The sequence below is a fragment of the Amphibalanus amphitrite genome, unplaced genomic scaffold, assembly GCF_019059575.1.
Source record: "Amphibalanus amphitrite isolate SeventyFive unplaced genomic scaffold, NRLGWU_Aamphi_draft 000699F_arrow, whole genome shotgun sequence".
Classification (NCBI taxonomy): Eukaryota; Metazoa; Arthropoda; class Thecostraca; order Balanomorpha; family Balanidae; genus Amphibalanus; species Amphibalanus amphitrite.
The window spans coordinates 198,353-224,856 of NW_024882193.1; the positions used below are offsets into that span (position 1 = coordinate 198,353).

Genomic DNA, 26,504 nt, shown 5'->3' on the forward strand with positions numbered 1-26,504 from the left:
ATGTACGTCACCCTGTTGGCCCGTGCTCCTCGGAGCACGGTTACCGGCGGCTACCACGTGGAGGTAGGGTGTCCGCACTTGTGCCGAGTTTCCCCGACACTTCAGCCGCCACTCCGATGTTAAGAGAGTCATAGTTATTCCCGCCGTTTACCCGCGCGTGGATGAATTTCTTCACTTTGACATTCAGAGCACTGGGCAGAAATCACATCGCGTCAACACCGACCTTGGCCATCGCGATGCTATGATTTAATTAGTCAGTCGGATTCCCCTGGTCCGTGCCAGTTCTGAGTTGCTTCTTAATTGCCGAACGACGCGGTGGTTCCCGTCGACCGCGCGCGCGCCACCGTTGCCGGCGACGACACGCGACGGCCAGACAGGCCACACCATTATTACATCTGAAGCTATGAGTGTTAAAGGGGTTTTCTTTGGGGACGAAAATAAGAAAACGGGGCATGAAAGTATTTTGTGGGAAGAGGTTAACTTCAAAGGGTATAACAGAATCTATTCCCTGTGAAGATTAGCATTGCTAGACTGTATAACAGAAATTATACCGTACCTAATTAATATTATATAGGGGGAGATTTCAACCTCCCTGATATCGACTGGAATTACATGACGTCCAACAACGGGGCAAGGTACCAGCATAAGAACGATTTATTGCTTGACACTCTCAATAATTGTGGCTTAGAACAAATGATTACAGAACCAACTAGAGTCGCTGGCAATGCAAGGAATATACTTGATCTTATTATAACTAATAAACCGCAATTTGTAACGAAGGTCACAAACTGTGTGGGTATTAGCGATCATTTAGCGATTACGTTTGAGCTGAATGACGTTTGGCGACGGCCAAAGATCAAAAGAAAAATTAAGCTTTTTAATCGAGCAGATTTCAATATCATCAATAACTTACTTTACGAGCAATATTTGCAATTTTGTGAGGAATCCACATCGCGGTCAGTTGATGATAACTGGATCAAATTTAAGGAATCTATAAGAAACGTAGAAAGACTTATACCTATTCGTACAGTTAATGTAAATACAGATCCCCCTTGGTACAATCGTAGACTGAAGCATCTCGATGACAAGCAGAGAAAGTTACATCAAAAAGCCAGGCGGCTTGGATGTGACTTTCTCCTGAGAAAATACAAGGAATTTCGAGCATCTGTCAAGCAGGCTCACAGAGAGGCAGAAAAACAGTATAAACTTAATCTTGGTTGTCTGTTAAAGGAAAACAGTAAATGTTTTTGGAAGTATGTCAAAACTAAGCGGGGCAAGGAGTCGGGCATCAAATCTCTTCTTTCTAAAAGTGGTTCCATTGTACAGTAGGTCTACTAAAAAAGTCCTCCGCTCTAGAGGCGGACGGCCGGCGGAACCCCCGGATTCCAGCCCCGACTCTATTGCGCAGGCCGCGGCAGCGACACGGGTCAGGTCGCGGCGCCCGGCGAGTGGGTCAGTTGGCGGCGGCCGGCCGTGGAGTGAGGACGCCATGTGTGGGGCGCAGAGATGCCGCAGTGCAGAGGAGGGGAAGATAATGACTCTGCACGATGCCGGAAATGATCCCTTTGTGATCTAAATTAAACACCTGCAGTGCATATCCTCCCTTGCCCCATTCCTATTTTATCATAATCCTTCAATAATCCGTAATGGCCATTCAACGCAAGCAAGCAAACAAAACAACCCGTTCAGCGGCGACATCATCTCGGATAAAAAAGCGACAGTGATGATTAGAATAGGCTTAGCGCGAGGGCAAATCGAGGGGTATAACTATACGTATCACATACCGAGTATGTTATTCCCATCTAGCGAATTAAGATTGGGGATGTTGTCCAACAAGTCAGCGGCCGTTCTAGACACAGATAAATGCTTTGTTTTCGGTCGCATCATTATCTGCAATATGTAATTCGAAGCTAGGTTTAACCCTCGCCGGCCGAGAAGAATGGATGCCGCCACCATGTTTTTTGCGGTAGCTCAAAGCACACTGATGATAAAAGGCTGACATTTCACATGCCTTACATTTCATTCAAGCCGGATCACTTGGCATCAACCACGTTTTCAGGTCAGGTCAACTATGACGTCTTAACCCTCGCCCATGTAGGGGGGGGGTTGGTGCAACCCCCCCTGAGGTTTTTCGGAAATAGTGCAAAAACGGCGGCGCGCAGCGCCGCCAAATTTTGGGTACCTTATGGGGCAAACCTTGCGCATCTTTTGATAAAAAAAAATTTGACCGGGTCATGTCAGGTCACGGAGTTATGACGTCACAAAGGGAACAGCCTCCGGCCGGATTTTCACAAACTGAGTGCCAACGCCCGAGGTTTCCTGCCGGTGGTACGGACATCGGTTGATGGATCGTGATGAAACTTCCCATGCATGTTGGGGCAAGTATTGGCTATCATATGGTATAAGAAACTTGACCGGGTCAGGTCAGGTCACGGAGCTATGACGTCACAAGAGGAACAGCGTCCGGTACTATTTTTGAAAAGCGCCCGAACCACTATTTTGCTAATTCTTGTCACCTCAATGGGAATATGCAGCAATATTAGCTTCTATAGGGAGCAAATGGACCTCCCAAATCCAAAAATACAATCAGATTTCAAAAAATTAAATTTTGATTTTTCGAATTTCTGCCGCCGACTGTGACCTTGCCGACTTCCGGCGCTCCCAACGCGCCATTTTTAGAGCTAGGGAAACGAAAGACATACCAAACGATAGAGAATTGATCAAGGAACACGATAGTGAAGGTTTCAAGTCGATATCTCCCACCGTTTTGCCGCAATCGCCGCGGAAAGTTGAAAAAAAGTCTATTTTTCCGAAAATTTGACCTTTGACCGGTCAAAAGTAGGTCAAATGTTGACCTAGGACCAAAAAATATACCACCAATCGCGAGATCTCGGCGAGAGCAATCCGTTGGTCTTTTCCGCTAAGCTCTACGACGCTCCGTTTTCAAACGCCAAGGGGGGGGTCGCACCAACCCCCCCCCCTGCATGGGCGAAGGTGGCAGATCGCCGTTAACGGGCGAGGGTTAAAGGGACTATCCCACCTTCTAAAATGTTGTTAAAACCAGTTAAATTGAGCCCGACTTTATAGATTGGATGACCAGGAACACGGTTCTGGCATTTATTTTTCATTAAACATCTTAGGCTTCCCATATTCCAAACACAAACTTTCAAATATGTGACGTCACAGCCCAAAATTACCTCCTTCCCCAGGCCAAATTACTGTCATAAAGCTGATTCTTTTTACTCTGTAGGCACCACAACAAAGTTCAGACCAAGCTTTAAGCGATTTTTCAACGAACAAACCCATTTAAATCAGAATGACTAAACGAGGTGACGTCACACTAACGGTCGCTCCATGTTGAAGATCGGGCCTTGCACAAGGCCCATTTTCAAATGAAGGGAACGAATTTCTTCAACACCAAGAGGCCGCGGGGGTTGCAACCTAGATAGATAGTGGTTTCTGAACCTCGCCGCAAACTTGGCTATCTCAACTCAAACCCCATGTTAAAGGTGGGATAGTCCCTTTAAACCCTATGGGGGCGGGTGCCGCCCCCTCCCCCATAGGGTTTTTTTCGCGATAGCTCCGAACACCCTGGCGATAGAGAGCTGAAATATGGCATACCTGACCTTTGATTCAAACCGGATCTTTTGACACCAACTGCATTTTTGGGTCAGGTCAGGTCACTGACCTATGACGTCATAAATGAACCTCTGCACGGTCTTCAGATGTCGCAACTTCGCAACGCCCTCACTGCCAGAGGAGATGTCACAGGGAAATAAACTTGCAGGATCTAGTATCCATTATGAGTCTCACAACTTGTTCATCTCGGTTTTTCCATAAGGTCATATGAGGTCAGGTCATTTTCGTGACCTCACCATTATAAGTCAATGGGGAAAAATGAAAACTCGTATTCTGGCGCCGGGAACGATATCCAACTATCTCAAGCACACAGAATCGTGATTTGATGCACTCCTTGCAAGGTAAGGTGCGTCACTTTTGCAATGTTGACCTTGCGTGACGTCATTTATGACGTCATCAAGGTCATATTAGTTTTTCGTCAATAACTCCCGATCAAATCGAGCTAGCGAGTCGGGAAAGCCACCAATGAACTCAGGAATACCTGCCGAATCGAATGATATGCGAAATGACCTCTTTCGACCAGCTTCGTGACCTGGGGGTGCTGACCTGACCTTGACCTGAGATCAACACCCTAAGTTGACCCGACCCGAACAAAAAGTATATCATTCGACGCGCCTGAGCAAGGCGAATACGATGCTGCCAAAATCGCGGCTCTGTGGCCGTTTTTTGCGAAGTTATTCACCAAAAACTGAACCATACCTTGGGGCACTTGACCTGACCTCAGAGGTCACCGGTTGACCTAGGACCTTAGAATTGGGTACCAATCTCTGCGTCTCGTAACGGCGCACACGCTCGTTTTTTTTCCGCGACGCGCTAGCTCCACCAGGGGCGAAACGGCGAGGGGGGTCGTACCCGCCCCCCTCCCCCTCGGCCGGCGCGTATGTAGAAAACCAATAGGTCCGGCGAGGGTTAAAGATCAACTTTTGATTCAATCGAAGCGTTTTGATAAGAGGAACATGAGGCTGGTAAAATTAATTTCATGCAAGTTTTAAGCTAAAAACTTTTAAGTGGTTGTGGAAAAGCAATTGGTTTTCTCATAATACCGATGGTAGCAGTTGTTGTTATTTACATGCTAAGCCGTTGACCTTAATTAAATTAACAATATTATTCAGACATAGCGGTAAACGAGCTGATTGTTGTGTTAGGTTGGGCTCTTTCGGTCGATTTCAGAGTGGGAAGGATGATAGGAATTAGGGGGAGACAGGGGGCCTGGGCGGGAGTCCTGGACCTCATGCTCCGCTGGGGCCGAGCCCATCACGTGGGTTGGATTGCCCTGACACATGGATAGCCCTGGGCGGTGTTTCACGGCCCCGCGCTGCAGCACGCTGCGCTGCGCTGCTGCATTGTTGCGGCGGTTGATATGAATTCGGCTCCACGCTAGCGTTGCGAGCTTCAGAGTCTGTTGATGTTTCCAGGGAAATTGGAAACCCAATGCACCGGTGCGCGCAACGCACCCTGTCTAGTGTCTAAGCAAAATTTTTCCATCGATGACCTCTAGTGACATGACCTCTGGCTATGACCCGATCCAAAATTGGCTGAAGTATTTTTTCTTTTCTTTTTTGCTAGTTTTGACGCTACTTCGAATACCACTTAAATGCCCAAAGCTGAGTTATAAGAATGATGCTCAATCCCCATTTCCCCTCCAACAGGGCGTGAGAGTCTAGGCATTCCTGTGGGGCACGGGCTAACAATGACTATCTCATAATCATTGTGGCCATGAACATCTACTGCCATTCTTTAACACCGGTTTCGCTGCGCTGAGCGGTGGCCGTCCCGTTTGTTGGATTCTACAGCTGGCTGGCGGAAAGCGTTACCGGCCGCCCGTCCACCGCCCGCGGGCCGGACCGAGCGGTCCCACTGACCCTACCTGACCTGAGCCCGGCGCGATATGGGACAGGCAGACGGGGGTTCGGCTCAGCGAAGGCAGCGCCCACTGGTGCTGGGGACTTTTTTAATAGACCTACTGTACACCAACCACAAGACATAGCAAATGTCTTGAACAGCCAATACAAAAAGGTTTTTGTTACTGAAAACGGGACAGTCTCTCCAAATCTAGCGAGCAGTCGCACAAACGAAGAAATGCAACCAGTGACTATTAATTATCAGGGTGTTTTAGGTCTCCTGGAAAATATTAAAATCCACAAAGCATGTGGACCTGATGGTATTTGTGGAACCATTCTTAAACGCTGTGCTGAGGTAGCTGCTATGTTCCTTACATTTATATTTAAACAGTCTCTAAATATAGGAGATATACCAAATGACTGGCGTCAAGCTCTGGTTCATCCCATTTTTAAAGGGGGTAATGCAAACCAAGCAGAAAACTATCGTCCTATTTCGCTAACATGCATTTGCTGCAAGATGATGGAAAGAATATTAGGATCCTCAATTGTAACCTACCTAGAAGACTTAAACCTCTTTTCAGAGAGTCAGCATGGATTTAGAAAACATTTGTCTTGCGAGTCTCAGTTGATAATGCCTTGCCAAGACACCATGTCTTCAATTGATAAAAGAAACAGTATAGATCTTGTTTTCATTGACTTTAGCAAGGCTTTCGATAAGGTGCCACATAAGCATATCATAAACAAACTTAAAATGTACAGCTTAGATGAGAAAGTAATAGGATGGATACAGGCTTTTCTTACCAATAGATCTCAAAAAGTCATTGTGGAAAATTCATACTCAGATGAATTACCTGTCACATCTGGAGTCCCGCAGGGCAGCGTCTTGGGCCCAATTTTGTTTCTTTTGTATATTAACGACCTCCCTGACATAATGAAATGCAAGGTAAGAATGTATGCAGATGACGTAGTCCTGTACACGGAGGTCAGAAGTGATCAGATATCAAGCGACACCTTACAGACAGATTTAGATGAATTGTCACGATGGTGCAAAAACTGGAATATGACTATTAACCCTCGCCGGACCTATTGGTTTTCTACATACGCGCCGGCCGAGGGGGGGCGGGTACGACCCCCCCCTCGCCGTTTCGCCCCTGGTGGAGCTAGCGCGTCGCGGAAAAAACGAGCGTGTGCGCCGTTACGAGACGCAGAGATTGGTACCCGATTTTAAGGTTCTAGGTCAACCGGTGACCTCTGAGGTCAGGTCAAGTGTCCCAAGGTACGGGTCAGTTTTTGGTGAATAACTTCGCAAAAAACGGCTGCAGAGCGCCGATTTTGGCAGCATCGTGTTCGCCTCGCTCAGGCGCGTCGAATGATATACTTTTTGTCCGGGTCAGGTCAACTTGGGGTGTTGACCTCAGGTCAAGGTCAGGTCAGCACCCCCAGGTCACGAAGTTGGTCGAAAGAGGTCATGTCGCATATCATTCGATTCGGCAGGCCTTCCTGAGTCCATTGGTGCCTTCCCCGACTCGCTAGCTCAATTTGATCAAGAGTTATTGACGAAAAACTAATTTGACCTTGATGACGTCATAAATGACGTCACGCAAGGTCAACATTGCAAAAGTGACGCATCTAACCTTGCAAGGAGTGCATCAAATCACGATTCTGTGTGCTTGAGATAGTTGGAGATCGTTCCCGGCGCCAGAATAGCAGTTTTCATTTTTCCCCATTGACTTATAATGGTGAGGTCACGAAAATGACCTGACCTCATATGACCTTTAGGAAAAATCCGAGATATACAAGTTGTGGGACTCATAATGGATACTAGATCCTGCAAGTTTCATTTCCCTGTGACATCTCCTCTGGCAGTGAGGGCGTTGCGAAGTTGCGACATCTGAAGACCGTGCAGAGGTTCACTTATGACGTCATAGGTCAGTGACCTGACCTGACCCAAAAATGCGGTTGGTGTCAAAAGATGCGGCTTGGATCAAAGGTCAGGTATGCCAAGTTTCAGCTCTCTATCGCCAGCGTGCTCGGAGCTATCGCGAAAAACCCTATGGGGGGGGGGCGGCACCCGCCGCCCCCCCCCCTCGGCCGGCGAGGGTTAATGTTAAAAAGTGTGCTATAATGCGAATGTCCAGACAAAAATGTGCAAAAACACCGAAATATTATCTAAATGGTTTAGAAGTCCAGGTAGTTACAGAATATAAGTACTTAGGCATTCACCTTTCGAGTACATGTAGTTGGCAAAAACATATACAATATGTTACAAGTAAAGGAAATCAAATGTTGAGATTTGTCAAAATAAATTTTAGAGGCTGCCCGCAGACTGTTAAGGAAAGCGTCTATTTGACCTTAGTCAGGCCACTGTTAGAATATTCAAGCTGTGTCTGGGATCCAAGTGCAGAGGGAACGAAGCATGAACTAGAAATGATACAAAGACGTGCTGTAAGATTTGTTTTAGATGATTATTCGAGGGATAGTAGGTAGTGTTAGCAGGATGTTGTCTGATATTGGCTGGAAAAATCTAGAGGCCCGACTCCGTGCTGCTAGATTATGGTTGATGTTTAAATTATGCAGTGGCTTTAGCAGATTAGATGTCAGTGGCATCCTCATACAACCTGATTACATAGGAAGAAATGATTACAGCAAAAAGGTTAGACGACTTCAATCACGACTTTTGTCCTATCACAACTCATATTTTCCTCGAACTATCCGTGACTGGAACAACTTGCCTGCGAGGCTCATAGAAGCAGAAAGTGCCGCAGCTTTCCAAAAATATGTCTTAGAAGAAAATAACAATTATTTTTTATTAACAATAGTAGTCCCCTTGCGAACGACAAATGCTTGAAATCAATTGTATGTCGACTATTTTCACATTACATAACTTATGCTCTGTGTACTGTGTGCCTATCATTGTAAAAATGTCAAAATGTGCATGGAACGAACGTGTGCGATTGTCTTGTTAGAAATGAGAGGGCAACCTGAATGTGATTGCGTATGACTGTTAGATGGATGGATGCTGGTCATCGTCATAGTCATGCGTTTTAGCAAACATCACCAAGGCCATTCTTTGACAACTGTGATTGTGTCGCATGAATATATATATATATATATATATATATATATATATATATATATATATATATATATATATATATATATATATATATATATATGAATACATGAATATATTTCATTTTTTTCTCTCTCTCTATCTCCCTCGTTCCTCCCTCGTTCAGTTGTAGCATTTGCAGCCTTTACCATTGTTCCGTTGCTGAGATAATCTCGGTAGTAAAAAACAACATTGCTGACTATTTTGTATTTCCGTTACCGTTCTGAATCTTCACCATCCGTGAGGCTCATTGTAAAGACAGACAGCCTCAACCAGCCAGCCTCACATTGAGTAAGAACAGTTAGCCTTAGTTGAACGTGCAGTTGTAAAACGTACCATAGAACACCTTTTGATGTCCAGAAAATGTTGGATAAAGAAACCCTTGATGTCCGGACACGAGTTGCAGCTGCTCCTGTCCTGGCGGTACCACGAGCTGGTGTCCAGCGCCGTTGGCGATCGGCTGTCCCAGCAGCTGCTCCTGTCCAGCCTGCTGGTGTCCACCGCTGCTGGTGCTCGGCTGTCCCAGCAGCTGCTCCTGTCCAGCCTGCTGGTGTCCACCGCTGCTGGTGCTCGGCTGTCCCAGCAGCTTCCGCCGTTCAGGGTATACGGGCTTCGACGGGCCGAGCGGTCCGGCGCCGCCTGAGGCCATTTCCGGCGGTGCGGTCTGAGTCCTCGCAGTGGTCTCGTCACATCTCTCGTCTCTTCCGTCAGCTCCTGCGCCGTACGGTGCGAAGTGTACCACTCCAGGGTTCTAGAGGACCTCAGACGAAGCCGGGCCTGGATCGCTGCGATCGGATACCCAAGCCGAAGAATGTTGGTTCCCAAGGTGTGCCGGATGCAGTGGTTTGTGTACCTTTTAGAAGTGCCAGCAGAGGCACTTATTGTCGGCATCATGCTGTCGATGGCGTTTTTTCCCCTTCGGCGCGTTCACGTACCAGGACTCACTGTCCGGCTCCTGCAGCATTTGCAGAGCTGTCTTTGGCTTCTGAAGGAAAGCTGGTTGACGCTCATCCAGCTTTGACAAGTAGAGCTTCAGCGTAGTGTACAGAAAGACTCCTGCCTCCGGGTCGTCTGTTAGAGATGTGACTCGTCGGCAGGTAGAGCTTGGACCCGTGTGCTGATAGTTATGAGGGATTGATCCATCCTTATCTCGGCCCTTCCGAGCGCGTCCCTTCCCTCTACAAAACTGTCTTTTTTCAGCTGGTGCCAAATTTCGCGGCCACGATAGCCAAACGTCATAGACAGCATGTAGTAAACGTATTGCTGCAGCACTGTGGGGTCTTCGTAAGTCTTTTGGCTGGCGAAATACTGCCTGACGACTTCTTGGTCCGCAGGATCCATAGGCATTTTGGCAGTGCTCGCAGAACTTGCAGCGAGCTCGGAGTAAACTGCAAGCCTTCTACTGTGTGGACTTCTCCATAGAACTTGTACAGCGTTTTGTCAAGTGCCGCGAGATCTTGGCCATACGCAGTTATATCGTCCTTGACATATTTGACCTGGCGTCTTCTCTGTGCCCACTTCTTGTATGTTGCCAACGCCCAGTGGGTCGTTTTCCTTGTGTTTCTAGGGATCGATTCTGCTGCTCTATCGTGCAGTTCCTGTGAGGCCAAATTACTATCTTGACTATCTACGGTTTCATCATCACTGTCGTTCATATTGCTAAGGCAAATATGTACAAATTACAATTACAAAAGCTAACTTAGAAATTGATTTTGTTTATTTCAATCAGGAATGCGCTAAATATTGTATAATTAATAATCATATCTACAAACAAGCCTTTAAGTGCCAGCTAAACCTTTCAATGCGAAAAATGCAAGTGATTGGAAATAATCAAGACTATGGGCAATAATAAACTGTGCAACAATTGAGATAAAATTTCTCGTGAATGGTTCATGTGGTCACAGAATATAGAAAACCTTCATTGGGAAGAAAATCATGGTATAACAGAATTATTCACATATGGAAATAATTCAGTTATACCCTGCGATTTTTTTAATTAGCTACACGTGCAATTGCCAGCACACCGCTGCTTGCCAATTCAAGACTATCGTGGAATTCGTGCCTCCCTTGTCGTAGGGCATTCGGTTAGGGAGAGATTTGCACCTGGGCATCAAGACTCTCAGCAGATCTGCGCACATTCGGTTCGGTTAACTGTCATTCGCCAGCGCGGTAACCATGGTGGAAAATATAGGGCCGGACTCGCCCGGAGGTAAAAGTAAATCATGCAAAGCACGGTAAAGCAAGAATAATAGCAATAAGTGAAAGTATAAAAATCAGTATTTACTAAAAACTCATTACATGGATTATTATTACGCAAAAGACAATAGTAGTTAGTACCCCTTTATAGAATATGAAATACTTTGTTTCGCCACATTGTCGTTCACTGCTGTGGGACTGGCCGTTTTTGGGATCAGGATGATCCTGTTCACCCGGAGCTGGTCCGGGATTGGCCGTTTTTTTGGGATCAGGGTGATCCTGTTCACCCGGAGCAGCTCCGGGTGATCAGGGTGATCCTGTTCACCCGGAGCTGGTCCGGGATTTTTCCCGTCCAGAGAAATGAGTTGAGGATTGGTCTGACTACGTCCACACCCCAGCCGGCGATCATCTTACCGGTGATGTTATCCGGTCCAGACGCTGAGTCTAGGCTCAGGCCCTTGATGGCGCGAAGAACGTGGCCCTCTGTGAAGTCTACAAGTTCGACCGCCCCCGTGCCTTTCGGTCGGTAGGCATGATTGTCCTGAGGTGAGTCCGCGCCGAACCGCTGCCCATAGACACGAGCAACATCGGCGGCGTCCGGTTTGGTTTTTGATGGAGTGTTTTCATAGCGCGCCCGCTTCCATTGGCTGCGGTTAGCGGGCACCGCCCCTGCGTTGGGCGGATTTTCGGAGCCTTGCGTTGTGCGCACAGGTCCCCTTTGTTGCCAAACCCTCCTGCCACCTCAACTGTCGGGGGCCAGGTCACGTATCAGCACCCCGTACAGTAGGTCTACTAAAAAAGTCCCCCGCTCCAGAGGCGGCCGGCCGGCCGAACCCCCGGATTCCAGCCCCGACTCTATTGCGCAGGCCACGGCAGCGACACGGGTCAGGTCGCGGCGCCCGGCGAGTGGGTCAGTTGGCGGCAGGGCGTATTTTAACATGTTAACTGGGTCGGCAGTTGCCGACCCAGTCACGGAGAATGCCGACCCAGTGACAGCCGTTTGCCGACCCAGTTGCCGCCCCCTCTAGGATACAGCACGCACATGCAGGCTAGGTGCCGTCATTCATAGTGAGGCTGCTGCCCTCCGAAATGATAATGCCGCCTCTTAAAGAGATGCCGCTTCTCAAACCATCCGTGGCGCCCCTCAAAGTGATGGTGCCGCCCCTTACAGTGTCGGTGGTGTTTCCTCAAAAGTCAAGGTGCCGCCTCTCAAAGAAATGCTGGTGTCCCTCAAAGTGTCGGAGGCGCTCCTCAATGTCATGTTGCCACCCCTCAAACCTTCCGTAACGCCTCTCCACGTCATGGTGCCGCCCCCCCCCCCCTCAATGTGCTCACGGCGCCCTTAAATGTGATAGTAACGCCGGTCAAAGTGCTCCTGGCAGTGTCGGTGGCGCCCCTTATAGTGTCGGTGGCGCCCCGAACAGTATCGGTGGTGCCCCTCAAAGTGATGATGTCATCCTCAAACAAACGGCGGCGCCCTTTGAAGTATCGGAGTCCCTAAATATCATACCTATTGCCGCCCATTAACGGTCTGTAGCGCCCCGGCCCCTCCATATGATCATGGAGCCGCCCCTAAAAGTATCCGCGGCGGTCCTTAAAGTTACAGTGCCGCCCCTTACAATGTGGGTGGCGTCCTCAAAATAAAAGTGATGTTGCCCCCCCCCCCCCGAGTAATGTTGGCGTCTCTTTTTTAAGTATCGGAGGCGCTCCTCATTGTCATTTTGCCCCACATCACTGCTCACATGGCGCCCTTCAATGTAATGGTGCCACCCGTCAACGCTCAAAGAGATAATTGCGCTCCTCACAGTGTCGGTGGTGCCCCTCAAAGTGATTTAAGTGCCCTAAAAAAGTTGGTGGCGCGCCTCAAAATGATGCTGTCGTCCCTTAGCATATCTGCAGCGCCCCCAAAATGTTTGTTTTTGTTTTTGTTTTGTTGGGTTAGGCCCTTTCGGTCTGACAAGACCATTGCAGAGCCGGAAGGATGATAGGAATTAGGGGGAGACATTGGTCTGGGCAGGCACCCTAGTGAGTCGCCGGGGCTGAGCCCGTCCAGAGGACAGGCCACCCAGCCCCAAGGCACTCACTGCACCCGGCTACGGGGTGCGCTCCCTTGGGAGCAGCGGTGCCGCTCCAAGGGAGCAGCCAGCATGAGATAAAGTTGCCTGTCCAGCCCGGAGGGAGGTTGCGGCGTGGAGGAGAAGGATTTCCGTATCCTGAGGATAGAAGCATGGAACGGTGCCCCCCAAAATGATAGTGCTTTCCCTTAACCGGCGCCGGGCTGAGGTGGTTGTTTGAAGTTTGAACCCCCCTCCCGACCCCTATAACTTGGCTACTGGGCCACGTAGCGACACGCGGTAAGCGGTATTCGAAAGAGTGTCAAAAACTACTTGGGTTAGTTGGTTAGCCGTACTTTGGTTAGGTCAAGTCAAATGTCAAATATCAGGTGACCAGAGGTCATCAAAGGTGAAATGTGGGTGAAATGTTGTCTGTTTCAACATCTATTGACAAACTGGCGCATAACTCGGAGAAGAATAGAACTACAGTACCGCGAAAAAAGCGCATTCGATAGCTCTTCAACGTTCCTATGAAGTCCTCAGACTTGACCTAACATCAACGGCTTAACCTCCAGAGCACAACTTGTTTAACCCTCGCCGGACCTATTGGTTTTCTACATACCTACGCGCCGGCCGAGGGGGGGGGGGCGAGTACGACCCCCCCCTCGCCGTTTCGCCCCTGGTGGAGCTAGCGCGTCGCGGAAAAAACGAGCGTGTGCGCCGTTACGAGACGCAGAGATTGGTACCCGATTTTAAGGTCCTAGGTCAACCGGTGACCTCTGAGGTCAGGTCAAGTGCCCCAGGGTACGGTTCAGTTTTTGGTGAATAACTTCGCAAAAAACGGCCGCAGAGCCGCGATTTTGGCAGCATCGTGTTCGCCTCTCTCAGGCGCGTCGAATGATATACTATTTGTTCGGGTCAGGTCAACTTAGGGTGTTGACCTCAGGTCAAGGTCAGGTCAGCACCCCCAGGTCACGAAGTTGGTCGAAAGAGGTCATGTCGCATATCATTTGATTCGGTAGGTCTTCCTGAGTCCATTGGTGGCTTTCTTGACTCGCTAGCTCAATTTGATCGGGAGTTATTGACGAAAAACTAATATGACCTTGATGACGTCATAAATGACGTCACGGAAGGTCAACATTGCAAAAGTGACGCATCTAACCTTGCAAGGAGTGCATCAAATCACGATTCTGTGTGCTTGAGATAGTTGGAGATCGTTCCCGGCGCCAGAATAGCAGTTTTCATTTTTCCCCATTGACTTATAATGGTGAGGTCACGAAAATGACCTGACCTCATATGACCTTTAGGAAAAATCCGAGATATACAAGTTGTGAGACTCATAATGGATACTAGATCCTGCAAGTTTCATTTCCCTGTGACATCTCCTCTGGCAGTGAGGGCGTTGCGAAGTTGCGACATCTGAAGACCGTGCAGAGGTTCACTTATGACGTCATAGGTCAGTGACCTGACCTGACCCGAAAATGCGGTTGGTGTCAAAAGATGTGGCTTGGATCAACGGTCAGGTATGCCAAGTTTCAGCTCTCTATCGCCAGCGTGTTCGGAGCTATCGCGAAAAAAACCCTATGGGGGGGGGCGGCACCCGCCCCCCCTCGGCCGGCGAGGGTTAACCCGTGCCGGGCCGGGGAGGGTTGGAGTGGACAATGGACCCCCCTCCGCCCCTCTACTGAGCTCTCTACTGAGCTGTTATGAAGAACCTTTTTACTGTAATAATTATTGACTCACGAAAGTCATGACATCGTTTTTTCAGTACTGTGCTCCTTTCGTTGAGATGCGTCGAATGAACTATAATTTGACATTCAAATGTCATTTGGGAAATTTGAGCTCAGGTCCAGGTCATGACCTGACTGGTAAAGGTCATGTTCCATATCAGTCGATTTGTATCGTCAAACTGAAATCATCTAAGGTGTTTTCATCGCTCAGGCATGTCGCATGTCTTATCAGAAGTTATTGAAAAAAATGCTGGAGGCCTTCCATGACCTGACATGACCTCAAGGACATAGCGAGGGGTCGTGGGTGGCAATTTTCCGATTAAGTGTGTCATTTTTATTGTTTTCTGATGTTTAAATTCGTTACTTTGACATTTGTCAACCTATAAAAACAGGCACATGCCCTGATTTTCTCCCATTTCCTTATACCTAATGGAAGGGTCGCAAAATTGTCCTTATCTTTGGTCAAAGACATCGCAATTTCGAGGCTTACATTTTATATATACAGTTACACACTGTTTTTCTTATCAATCGCTGAAGTTATAAAGGGATCGTTCAGTTGGTGTATTTATGGAGAGCATTTGCCTGTTCCGTAGCTCAGTTGGTAGAGCACCGGACTCCCCGCATTGTCTTCGCTTGCGTTTTGTCCGCCGGCCGATCCGGAGAGAAAGTTACCGAGTGAAGGTCATTCAAATTTCAAAAACTCAATGAAAATGTCACTGGGGTCACGAAAATGTTTGAGTAGGTAGGTATAACATTCATTAACTTGGGGGGGGGGGATGAACGTATCGTTGCAATACGCTGTTCATTACGCGAGTAACTAATAAATAAAAAATGTATGAGTTCATCCTTACTCCACCCGCTCTCCCTTTCCATAAAAAGAGAGTTAATTGTGTTGCATTTTATTTATATGCATAAAAATAGAGGCGTCAAAGGATATGGCCGAATATCAGCGACCCTTGCTGTGTAAGCAATGGGTATGACAAGTGGGGGTAATGGTCCCGTCCAGCGCCCATAAAGTGGGCACCACTCGTACGACCTGCCGACCACTGTTCTATGTAGATAGAGCCATAAAAGGCACCGTGAATGTTTTAAGCTTGACGATACGGATCGACTGGTATGCTACATGTTTGATTTCTGGTCAGGTCATGAACTTGACTTCGGGTAAAATTTTTAAATGAATTTTTGTGAAGTCAAATTATAGTTCATTTATCGCATTATGACGAGAGAAATACTATATCCCGGAAAAATAAACGTAATACCGCTGAGCTTAGGTTGAATCTGAAATCATTACTTAGAAAGAGTTATAAAAGAATCGTCGAACGTGTCTTTTTTGGTCATTAAATATCAGTAGGTATGCCGCCCCCTCAGATGCCAAGTGCCGCCCCTATGAGTGCAAAATGCCGCCCCTAATTGTGATTGCCGACCCAGTGAAAATCCCTTAAAATACGCCCTGGTTGGCGGCGGCCGGCTGTGGAGTGAGGACGCCGTGTGTGGGGCGCAGAGATGCCGCAGTGCAGAGGAGGGGAAGATAATGACTCTGCACGATGCCGGAAATGATGCCTTTGTGATCTAAATTAAACAACTGCAGTGCATATCCTCCCTTGCCCCATTCCTATTTTATCATAATCCTTCAATAATCCGTAATGGCCATTCAACGCAAGCAAGCAAACAAAACAACCCGTTTAGCGGCGACATCATCTCGGATAAAAAAGCGTCAGTGATGATTATAATAGACTTAGCGCGAGGGCAAATCGAGGGGTATAAAGGCCTGGCTACACTATGCGTTTTCTTCGTGCGTTTTTTGCGTGTTTGCGTGTTTTGCGTGATATCGTTCTAGAAAAAAGAATGATATTACGTTTTTGTGATGTTTTTCACCTTAAATTTTAGTTATCTAAGAGTTATATTAGGTTTTGTATATAATCAAAGTAAAAATTATATTGTTTATAACTTTTTTCCTAGAACGATATTACGCAAAACACGCAAACCTGCAAAAACGCACGCAGAAAACGCATATTGTAGCCAGGCCTTAACTATATGTCTATATGTATCACATACCGATTATTTTATTACCATCTAGCGAATTAAGATTGGGGATCTTGTCCAATAAGTCAGCGGCCGTTCTAGACACAGATAAATGCTTTGTTTTCGGTCGCATAATCATCTGCAATAATTCGAAGCGAGGTTTAACCCTCGCCGGCCGAGAAGAAGTGGCGGCCATGTATTTTTTTGCGGTAGCTCAAAGCACACTGATGATAGAATGCTGACATTTCATATGCCTTACATTTGATTCAAGCCGGATCACTTGACATCAACCACGTTTTCAGGTCAGATCACTCAACTATGACGTCTTAAGTAAACCTCTGCACGGTTGTCGGTTATAAAATGATGTGATCCGCAATGCACTTAGTGTCATATAAGCATAATGGGGAATTGTGGAAACTGGAAACTGTTAATTTGGCGTCGAAGATGATCTGAAACTATACCTCAAGCACATGAAATCGTGGCTTCATACATTCTTGGCAAGGTCTTATGCTTCACTTTTGCATTGTTCACCTTGCGTGACGTCATTTATGACGTCACTAGGGTCATAGGAGTGCTTCGTCAATAACTCCCGATCAAAATGAGCTAGCCAGTCGGGACAGCCATCAATGGACTTTGCAAGACTTGCCGAATCAAATGTTATGCAACATGTCCTCCTTTCAACAGCTTCGTGACCTACGTTGCCCTAACATGACATTAACCTGAGGTAAACATCCTAAATTGCTTCACCTAAACAAAAAAGCATATAAATCGACGCGTCTGAGAACAGAAAACACGATTGTATCGAAATGACGATAATGCGTTTAGTTATTTACCAAAAACCGATCAAATGCCTTGGGGCCCTTGACCTGCCCTAAGAGGTCACTGATATTTTAAAATGGGGTACTAGTCGCTGCGTCACGTAACGATGCAAGCGCTCGTTTTTTCCGCGAGGCTCTAGCAGCTAGCTCAACTATAGGAGCTAAACATGGGGTCGGGAAATCGCTCCCTTCTCACTCACAATTTGGCCGGGATAGTGCTTGCAATTATTGTTAAAATCTAGCATTTTAAGATTTCAAATGGCCCATTTTTTCCCGCCCAAGTCTTTCAATTCAGGGTCATAACACCAGGTCACGTCAAGTGACCTTACCTCAAGGAAAGTTCATGTGCTCATCATATCTAAATACACCCACTAACCGATCGTTTCAGAACTTTCAGCGATTTAAATGGGCAACAGTAGGTATATGTATTTGAAACGTTTACTTTGCAAGTTTGACATTGTTGACAGAAAGGCCGGGTCAATTTTGAGATCACTCAAGTCAATGGGAGAAAATTGAACTGCGCTTTTTTGGACGGAACGCATAATAAACACTGAAAACATGTGGTGCTTGATTAGATACAATACCGAATGAGGAAATTGTTTGTTTTGTTGGGGGCCATCTTTTTCGGTCTGAAAAGGCCCTTGCAGAGCTATGACATAACTATGCTCTGGTGTAGTAATTGGGTTGTGCGAGCCAGCGACAGTGATCTGCGGAAGCGAGACTGTTCCCGTGGGACGATTGCCCTGTCGGGACGGTCCAGCCGTCTCCCAAACGGTCACCCGTAGAGGATTATGCGTCCTGGAATGGATCCGACATCACTACAGGTTGGCTGGTGAGGTGACTTCCAGTTCAGAGAGGGAAGCATGAAGACTAGGGGCGATGCAGATTGGTTTTTCCTGAGGATAGCGAGGACGGAAGGAATCTAGCACCTTTGAACCTTCCTTATACTGAATGCATCTCAGGCTGTTAAATCTCCTAAGCGTTTTTTCTCGACATCGTCAAGGTGTCATTAACAAAAATATGAAATCCGGGAGGATAAATTAAATATAGAAATTGTGGCCAGCAGAACATTATCAGTTGCGTTCAACATACTCATAAGCATGTTCACGCACCCAGCTTACATATGAGCCATGTAATAATTATTTTTGATAGACATGCTTAAGTTATGAAATCATCTGAAGTGTTTGTAAAGTTCCACGATACGGATCTAATATCCTGCTATGCATTATGACCATTTCTGGTCAGGTCATGTCTTTGAACATAGGCCAAATTTTTCAAATGACCTTTAAAGATCAACTTTTGATTCATTCGAAGCGTTTTGATAAGAGGAACACGAGGCTGGTAAAATTAATTTCATGCAAGTTTTAAGCTAAAAACTTTTAAGTGTTTGTGGAAAAGCAATTGGTTTTCTCATAATACCGATGGTGGCAGTTGTTGTTATTTACATGCTAAGCCGTTGACCTTAATTAAATCTGGCAATATTATTCAGACATAGCGGTAAACGAGCCGATTGTTGTGTTAGGTTAGGCTCTTTCGGTCGATTTCAGAGTAGGAAGGGTGACAGGAATTAGGGGGAGACAGGGGGCCTGGGCGGGAGTCCTGGACCTCATGCTCCGCTGGGGCCGAGCCCATCACGTGGGTTGGATCAGGGTATATTGAGTGAAGGGTAGGACGAACTTTGGTAGGAATTTCTAGTATACCTACTAGAAAACCTACTATATGTGGTCGGGACTAGCAAAAAGTTAGTTCAAACTAGAATATGGTAGCGCTTATGGTTGGCAGTCGTGACGCGCACGTGACATTCATTTCTTAAATTCCTTAAATAAAAGGTTTAAGGGGCCGATTAGTGGGCAGATACATTCAATTAGCTATTAATAATTGATTATGCAAACATTCAAGAATCTACATCATTTAATTCTAGCCAAAATCACGCGGCGCTCCCAGGATTCGAACTCACGACCCTCGGATCCGTAGCCCGATACGCTACCGACTGCGCTACCGCGGACCGCGCGCCGTCGCTCGGAGAGGCGGATCGCGGGTGCTGGCGTGCAGAGAAATCTTTACCCTGTACGCCGTAGAAGATCGGCTGGGTTTCGTGAAAAATGGTAGAGGAATTGTCGAAAGAAAATTCATCGATCTATCATTTGAGGCCAAGAACCATTGATTCCTTCAAAGGTTGACCGAGATATCGCTCGCCGAAAACAGGCCATTTAACATGTAAACCCTATGGGCTGGTAGGAAATGTACGCCGTGGAGCAGCAGTGCTACCAACTGACTTTGGCGGGGGCCGGGTTGGATTGCCCTGACACATGGATAGCCCTGGGTGGTGTTTCACGGCCCCGCGCTGCAGCACGCTGCGCTGCGCTGCTGCATTATTGCGGCGGTTGATATGAATTCGGCTCCACGCTAGCGTTGCGAGCTTCCAAGTCTGTTAATGTTCCCATGGAAATTGGAAACCTAATGCACCGGTGCGCGCAACGCACCCTGTCTAAGCAAAATTTTATCATCGATGACCTCTAGTGACATGACCTCTGGCTATGCCTATGACCCGATCCAAAATTGGCTGAAGTATTTTTTTTCTTATTTTTGCTTCTCTTGGCGCTACTTCGAATGCCAATTAAATGCCCAAAGCTAAGTTATAAGAATGATGCTCAATCCCCATTTCCCCTCCAACAGGGCGTGAGAGTCTAGGCATTCCTGTGGGGCACGGGCTAACAATGACTATCTCATAATCATTGTGGCAATGAACATCTACTGCCATTCTTTAACACCGGTTTCACTGCGCTGAGCGGTGGCCGTCCCGTTTGTTGGATTCTACAGCTGGCTGGCGGAAAGCGTTACCGGCCGCCCGTCCACCGCCCGCGGGCCGGACCGAGCGGTCCCGCTGACCCTACCTGACCTGAGCGCGGCGCGATATGGGACAGGCAGACGGGGGTTCGGCTCAGCGAAGGCAGCGCCCACTGGTGCTGGGGACTTTTTTAATACACCTTTTTGCGTTGTTCGATGGCCAATCGTCAAAACCATTTCGGCATCAGTTTGGACAAGCGTCATTCAGAATAACCCATCGGCGATGTGCATCACTGTTTGACGGTCGGCAAAACAGGCTGGACTCCATTTAACCATTCTGCATAACTCTTTGTCATTGAGCACAATGTTCGTCATAGGCAAAACACTTTGTCAGATTGTCATAATGCTTCGACATTTCACAAAATGGTTAGTCGATGTGCAAAATTCATCGGTACTGTGCGTAAACAATGACTGTTGATTTAAAACTTTCGTCAATGATCAAAATGTCAATGATGTAGTGCTTATCTAGCCATATTCAATGTTTAACGTTAATCACGCATTCAGGGATGAGGCTTATGACAGTTCCAGCGCAATTTGCAACCAATTAACCATTGGATTCCGAAAAAGGCGGCAGTTATACGATAGCTACGAGGAGACTGCCGGCGCCATACCGAGTAGGCATGTAGATTCTTGAGCGTCGGACTCTTAAACGCTTCGATACAAACCACGAAGTCGGCCGTCATTATCGCGTCACTGCCCGTGCGATGTCATGGGACAACGCCTCGGGCGGCCGCGCCGGTCGGACTCGCGAGGGAATGGCTGACAGATGGCGAGCCGGGCCCTGCCGGCCGGACACCTTGGTGTTTGGGGCGGGGCTGACTTATCCAGCCTGTTGCCTGTTCCTTGGTGTTTGAGGCGGGGTTAACTTATCCAGCCTGTTGCTCTGTTGCCTGTCCATTTTTTAAACAGCCGATAGCGTGTCAGCTACGTCCATCATTGTACCTATGGCGCTCATGAACGCTACCGATTTTTATGTGGATCAATGGTCTACGAGTTTCGCCACCTATGCCTCGCACTGCAGTTGACTGCACTGTATAAACGTGGTCATATTTATACTTCTTTGTAAAGGGGCGATCTGTTTTTAGTTTTGACGAAATGTTATGAGGAATGCCGAAAATAGCATGGGGATGTTTTGGTGAACGACGAAGGGATATTAACGAATGACGAAGCATTTATCCAAATCGTCAAAGGTCTTGCCGGAACTCAATCAGTTATGGCGTATAGCGAAGGTAATACCAACTGACGAACTGTGGAGTGGGATCAGCATTCCGTTTTGCCCATATGCTGAAGGTTTTGCCGGAATGCCTCTCACTGGCGCCACCTATGTGCTGATCGGACGAATGGGTTTTGCTGATTGGCCATCGAACAACGCAAAAAGGTGTAGACCTACTGTACAGTGCGTCTATGCCACCTCCCTCGCAAACCGCGTCGTAAAAGTCCCAGGCCTTCTCTGCGGCTTCGGTCAGATCCCGGTTCCGGGGTCGCTCGACCCGCTCGGTCCTGCCCCTGCGCTGGGGGGGGGGGGGGGTTGTTCCCCTCGGGCGGTGGCTGGCCGCCCTCAGGGTCACCCTCGTGTCTATCCGCCACGTGCGGTGGTTGGCCTAGTGCCGGGGGGCGTTTCCTGCATCCCGCTCCGCTCTCACCACCCGCTCTACTTCCCTGTATCTTGGCCTTTTCCTGTGTGCGTTGATCTGGTCAGCATTATAAGCCGGAAACCGGCGACACACAAACTGACTGACCCCCATGCCACAGGCTGCCCTTCCTGGCCACTTAAGCCATTCCTCCGCCATGTCCCTAACGACGTCTATGGGGAATTTCGCGCGCTCTGATGGCCCAGGTGGTGACTGGTTGTAGGCTCTGATGGCCCAGGTGGTGACTGGTTGTAGGCTCTGATGGCCCAGGTGGTGACTGGTAGGCTCTGATGGCCCAGGTGGTGACTGGTTGTAGGCTCTGATGGCCCAGGTGGTGACTGGTTGTAGGCTCTGATGGCCCAGGTGGTGACTGGTAGGCTCTGATGGCCCAGGTGGTGACTGGTTGTAGGCTCTGATGGCCCAGGTGGTGACTGGTTGTAGGCTCTGATGGCCCAGGTGGTGACTGGTTGTAGGCTCTGATGGCCCAGGTGGTGACTGGTTGTAGGCTCTGATGGCCCAGGTGGTGACTGGTAGGCTCCGATGGCCCAGGTGGTGACTGGTTGTAGGCTCTGATGGCCCAGGTGGTGACTGGTTGTAGGCTCTGATGGCCCAGGTGGTGACTGGTTGTAGGCTCTGATGGCCCAGGTGGTGACTGGTAGGCTCCGATGGCCCAGGTGGTGACTGGTTGTAGGCTCTGATGGCCCAGGTGGTGACTGGTTGTAGGCTCCGATGGCCCAGGTGGTGACTGGTTGTAGGCTCTGATGGCCCAGGTGGTGACTGGTTGTAGGCTCTGATGGCCCAGGTGGTGACTGGTTGTAGGCTCCCCGATGAGCGCGTTTGCGGTGCAACTGCATTCCAACCTTGGAGTTGAACTCCCTTGACATTCCGCACAGGCTAGCCAGAATGGGTGTCATTTCCGTCCGGGATAGGTCTCCTCCCCTCTGGTTAGGGTCCCGATTCCTGCCAGGAGGAGTTAGTTTCCGGGGTGCGCGGGCCGACTGCCCACCGGCTCTCGCCCCTCCGCTCCCAGTCCCCGTCAGCGTCAGCCGCTGCCCAGACTGCCCACCGGCTCTCGCCCCTCTGCTCCCAGTCCCCGTCAGCGTCAGCCGCTGCCCAGACTGCCCACCGGCTCTCGCCCCTCTGCTCCCAGTCCCCGTCATTGTCAGCCGCTGCCCAGACTGCCCACCGGCTCTCGCCCCTCTGCTCCCAGTCCCCGTCATTGTCAGCCGCTGCCCAGACTGCCCACCGGCTCTCGCCCCTCTGCTCCCAGTCCCCGTCATTGTCAGCCGCTGCCCAGACTGCCCACCGGCTCTCGCCCCTCTGCTCCCAGTCCCCGTCATTGTCAGCCGCTGCCCAGACTGCCCACCGGCTCTCGCCCCTCTGCTCCCAGTCCCCGTCATTGTCAGCCGCTGCCCAGACTGCCCACCGGCTCTCGCCCCTCAGCTCCCAGTCCCCGTCATTGTCAGCCGCTGCCCAGACTGCCCACCGGCTCTCGCCCCTCTGCTCCCAGTCCCCGTCATTGTCAGCCGCTGCCCAGACTGCCCACCGGCTCTCGCCCCTCTGCTCCCAGTCCACGTCAGCGTCAGCCGCTGCCCAGACTGCCCACCGGCTCTCGCCCCTCTGCTCCCAGTTCCCGTCAGCGTCAGCCGCTGCCCAGACTGCCCACCGGCTCTCGCCCCTCTGCTCCCAGTCCCCGTCAGCGTCAGCCGCTGCCCAGACTGCCCACCGGCTCTCGCCCCTCTGCTCCCAGTCCCCGTCAGCGTCAGCCGCTGCCCAGACTGCCCACCGGCTCTCGCCCCTCTGCTCCCAGTCCCCGTCAGCGTCAGCCGCTGCCCAGACTGCCCACCGGCTCTCGCCCCTCTGCTCCCAGTCCCCGTCAGCGTCAGCCGCTGCCCAGACTGCCCACCGGCTCTCGCCCCTCTGCTCCCAGTCCCCGTCATTGTCAGCCGCTGCCCAGACTGCCCACCGGCTCTCGCCCCTCTGCTCCCAGTCCCCGTCATTGTCAGCCGCTGCCCAGACTGCCCACCGGCTCTCGCCCCTCTGCTCCCAGTCCCCGTCAGCGTCAGCCGCTGCCCAGACTGCCCACCGGCTCTCGCCCCTCTGCTCCCAGTCCCCGTCATTGTCAGCCGCTGCCCAGACTGCCCACCGGCTCTCGCCCCTCTGCTCCCAGTCCCCGTCAGCGTCAGCCGCTGCCCAGACTGCCCACCGGCTCTCGCCCCTCTGCTCCCAGTCCCCGTCAGCGTCAGCCGCTGCCCAGACTGCCCACCGGCTCTCGCCCCTCAGCTCCCAGTCCCCGTCAGCGTCAGCCGCTGCCCAGACTGCCCACCGGCTCTCGCCCCTCTGCTCCCAGTCCCCGTCAGCGTCAGCCGCTGCCCAGACTGCCCACCGGCTCTCGCCCCTCTGCTCCCAGTCCCCGTCAGCGTCAGCCGCTGCCCAGACTGCCCACCGGCTCTCGCCCCTCAGCTCCCAGTCCCCGTCAGCGTCAGCCGCTGCCCAGACTGCCCACCGGCTCTCGCCCCTCTGCTCCCAGTCCCCGTCATTGTCAGCCGCTGCCCAGACTGCCCACCGGCTCTCGCCCCTCTGCTCCCAGTCCCCGTCAGCGTCAGCCGCTGCCCAGACTGCCCACCGGCTCTCGCCCCTCTGCTCCCAGTCCCCGTCAGCGTCAGCCGCTGCCCAGACTGCCCACCGGCTCTCGCCCCTCTGCTCCCAGTCCCCGTCATTGTCAGCCGCTGCCCAGACTGCCCACCGGCTCTCGCCCCTCTGCTCCCAGTCCCCGTCATTGTCAGCCGCTGCCCAGACTGCCCACCGGCTCTCGCCCCTCTGCTCCCAGTCCCCGTCAGCGTCAGCCGCTGCCCAGACTGCCCACCGGCTCTCGCCCCTCTGCTCCCAGTCCCCGTCAGCGTCAGCCGCTGCCCAGACTGCCCACCGGCTCTCGCCCCTCTGCTCCCAGTCCCCGTCATTGTCAGCCGCTGCCCAGACTGCCCACCGGCTCTCGCCCCTCTGCTCCCAGTCCCCGTCAGCGTCAGCCGCTGCCCAGACTGCCCACCGGCTCTCGCCCCTCTGCTCCCAGTCCCCGTCAGCGTCAGCCGCTGCCCAGACTGCCCACCGGCTCTCGCCCCTCTGCTCCCAGTCCCGGTCAGCGTCAGCCGCTGCCCAGACTGCCCACCGCCAGGCCGCTGCACGCACCTGGCGGAGCGCAACTGAAAACCCCACGGTGCGAGGACGTTCACTGCTGCTATGTAGTTTGTGCTTCACTGAGGTGCGACAACAGGTGGCTTTTTTGCTTTTGGCAGCTTGCTGCGGGGACATATGCCCAGACAGACAGAGCTTATATATATGTTGCAGGCACTTTAGAAAATCAGTCATTTTGTAAAATGCCTATGCATTTTACAAAAAGACGGCTGTTTGAAAAATGACTGAAGGCAACCAGGCGTTTTTCAAAATGGCTAACCATTTTACAAAATGACTAGGCATTTTGCAAAATGCCTGACCAGCATGGAACGTAGATCCCACTACAGATACTGTGGCCCACAGTTTTTGGACGTCTTCCTACACCCTATAGGTACGTGTTCAGCATGTAGCTGATCGATTTGAAGCTCTGTGATGACGACAATGCTGAGTTGCAGACTCGGCTGTAGCATAAAGCATTGTTTAGTTAACGCTGTAAACGCTCTCTGATCACAATGAATATTAAAGCAATAATTAACAAAACACGATTAATTTTGTTCTGTGGCAACAGCTTTGAGCTTTATTTATAGTCACCGTGGCTTTGAGTACCTACTTGCATGGTCCCAGTTAAAAATATCAAGCTCCACATCGGGAGAATCATCGGGTCGCTTGGCGTAGGACGAGAGCGTTGGTTTCAGAAGACAATAACGCATAAGTGTGTGAGATCGAATCCTCGCGACCTCTAATAGTCTTACAGATACAGGCCGGCATAGGGCCAGTCGTTTGTTGACGCTCCAGATCGATCATTTTAAATCCAGCAGCGTCGCTGACGTGGGGGTTGGAAATGTCGCGGGCCTGCACTTCTCAAAATAGAGGTAGGTATGGACTTCCCACTGCTGGAATCCTCTGGTCATAATGCTGGACTCCTCGGTCCACCTACACGCTACCAAAACGTATATAATTAGGTACTCGTATCTACAACACGCTGCTCAGTCATTTTGTAAAATGGCTAGGTATTTTGTAAAATGCCTAGGCATTTTGCAAAATGACTGGAGAGTCAGTCATTTTGTAAAATGCCTAGGCTTTTTGCAAAAAGCCTGGAAAATCAGGCATTTTGCAAAATGCCTAGGCATTTTACAAAATGACTGATTTTCTAAAGTGCCTGCAACATATATATATATATATATATATATATATTGCTATGATTAAAACCACTAAAACAGTACAGGGTGAGCCATAAAGAATTACCCATCGATAAATTCATTTTATTTCTAAACGGGTTAGCCTAGATATGCCATCTTTTGCATACATGTCGCAAATATGTCTCCAATCCTGACAGTGTAACTCTTTTTGTATATGCTCGTCGACTGCCTCTGCTACGCTCCTGAAATGCGAGGTCGTCTTAACGCACATCCGCCGCTCCTGAACTTCAGGAATCACCACTGA

At 49.8% G+C, this 26,504-nt stretch overlaps 1 protein-coding gene across 1 annotated transcript; it reads left to right on the forward strand.

Moving 5' to 3' along the window:
- Positions 1-26,504, forward strand: LOC122364811 (basic proline-rich protein-like). The gene is made up of 3 exons (XM_043335571.1): positions 1-63; positions 23,417-25,104; positions 26,492-26,504. The coding sequence occupies exons 1-3, from the start codon at positions 1-3 to the stop codon at positions 26,502-26,504; spliced, it is 1,764 nt and encodes a 587-aa protein (XP_043191506.1).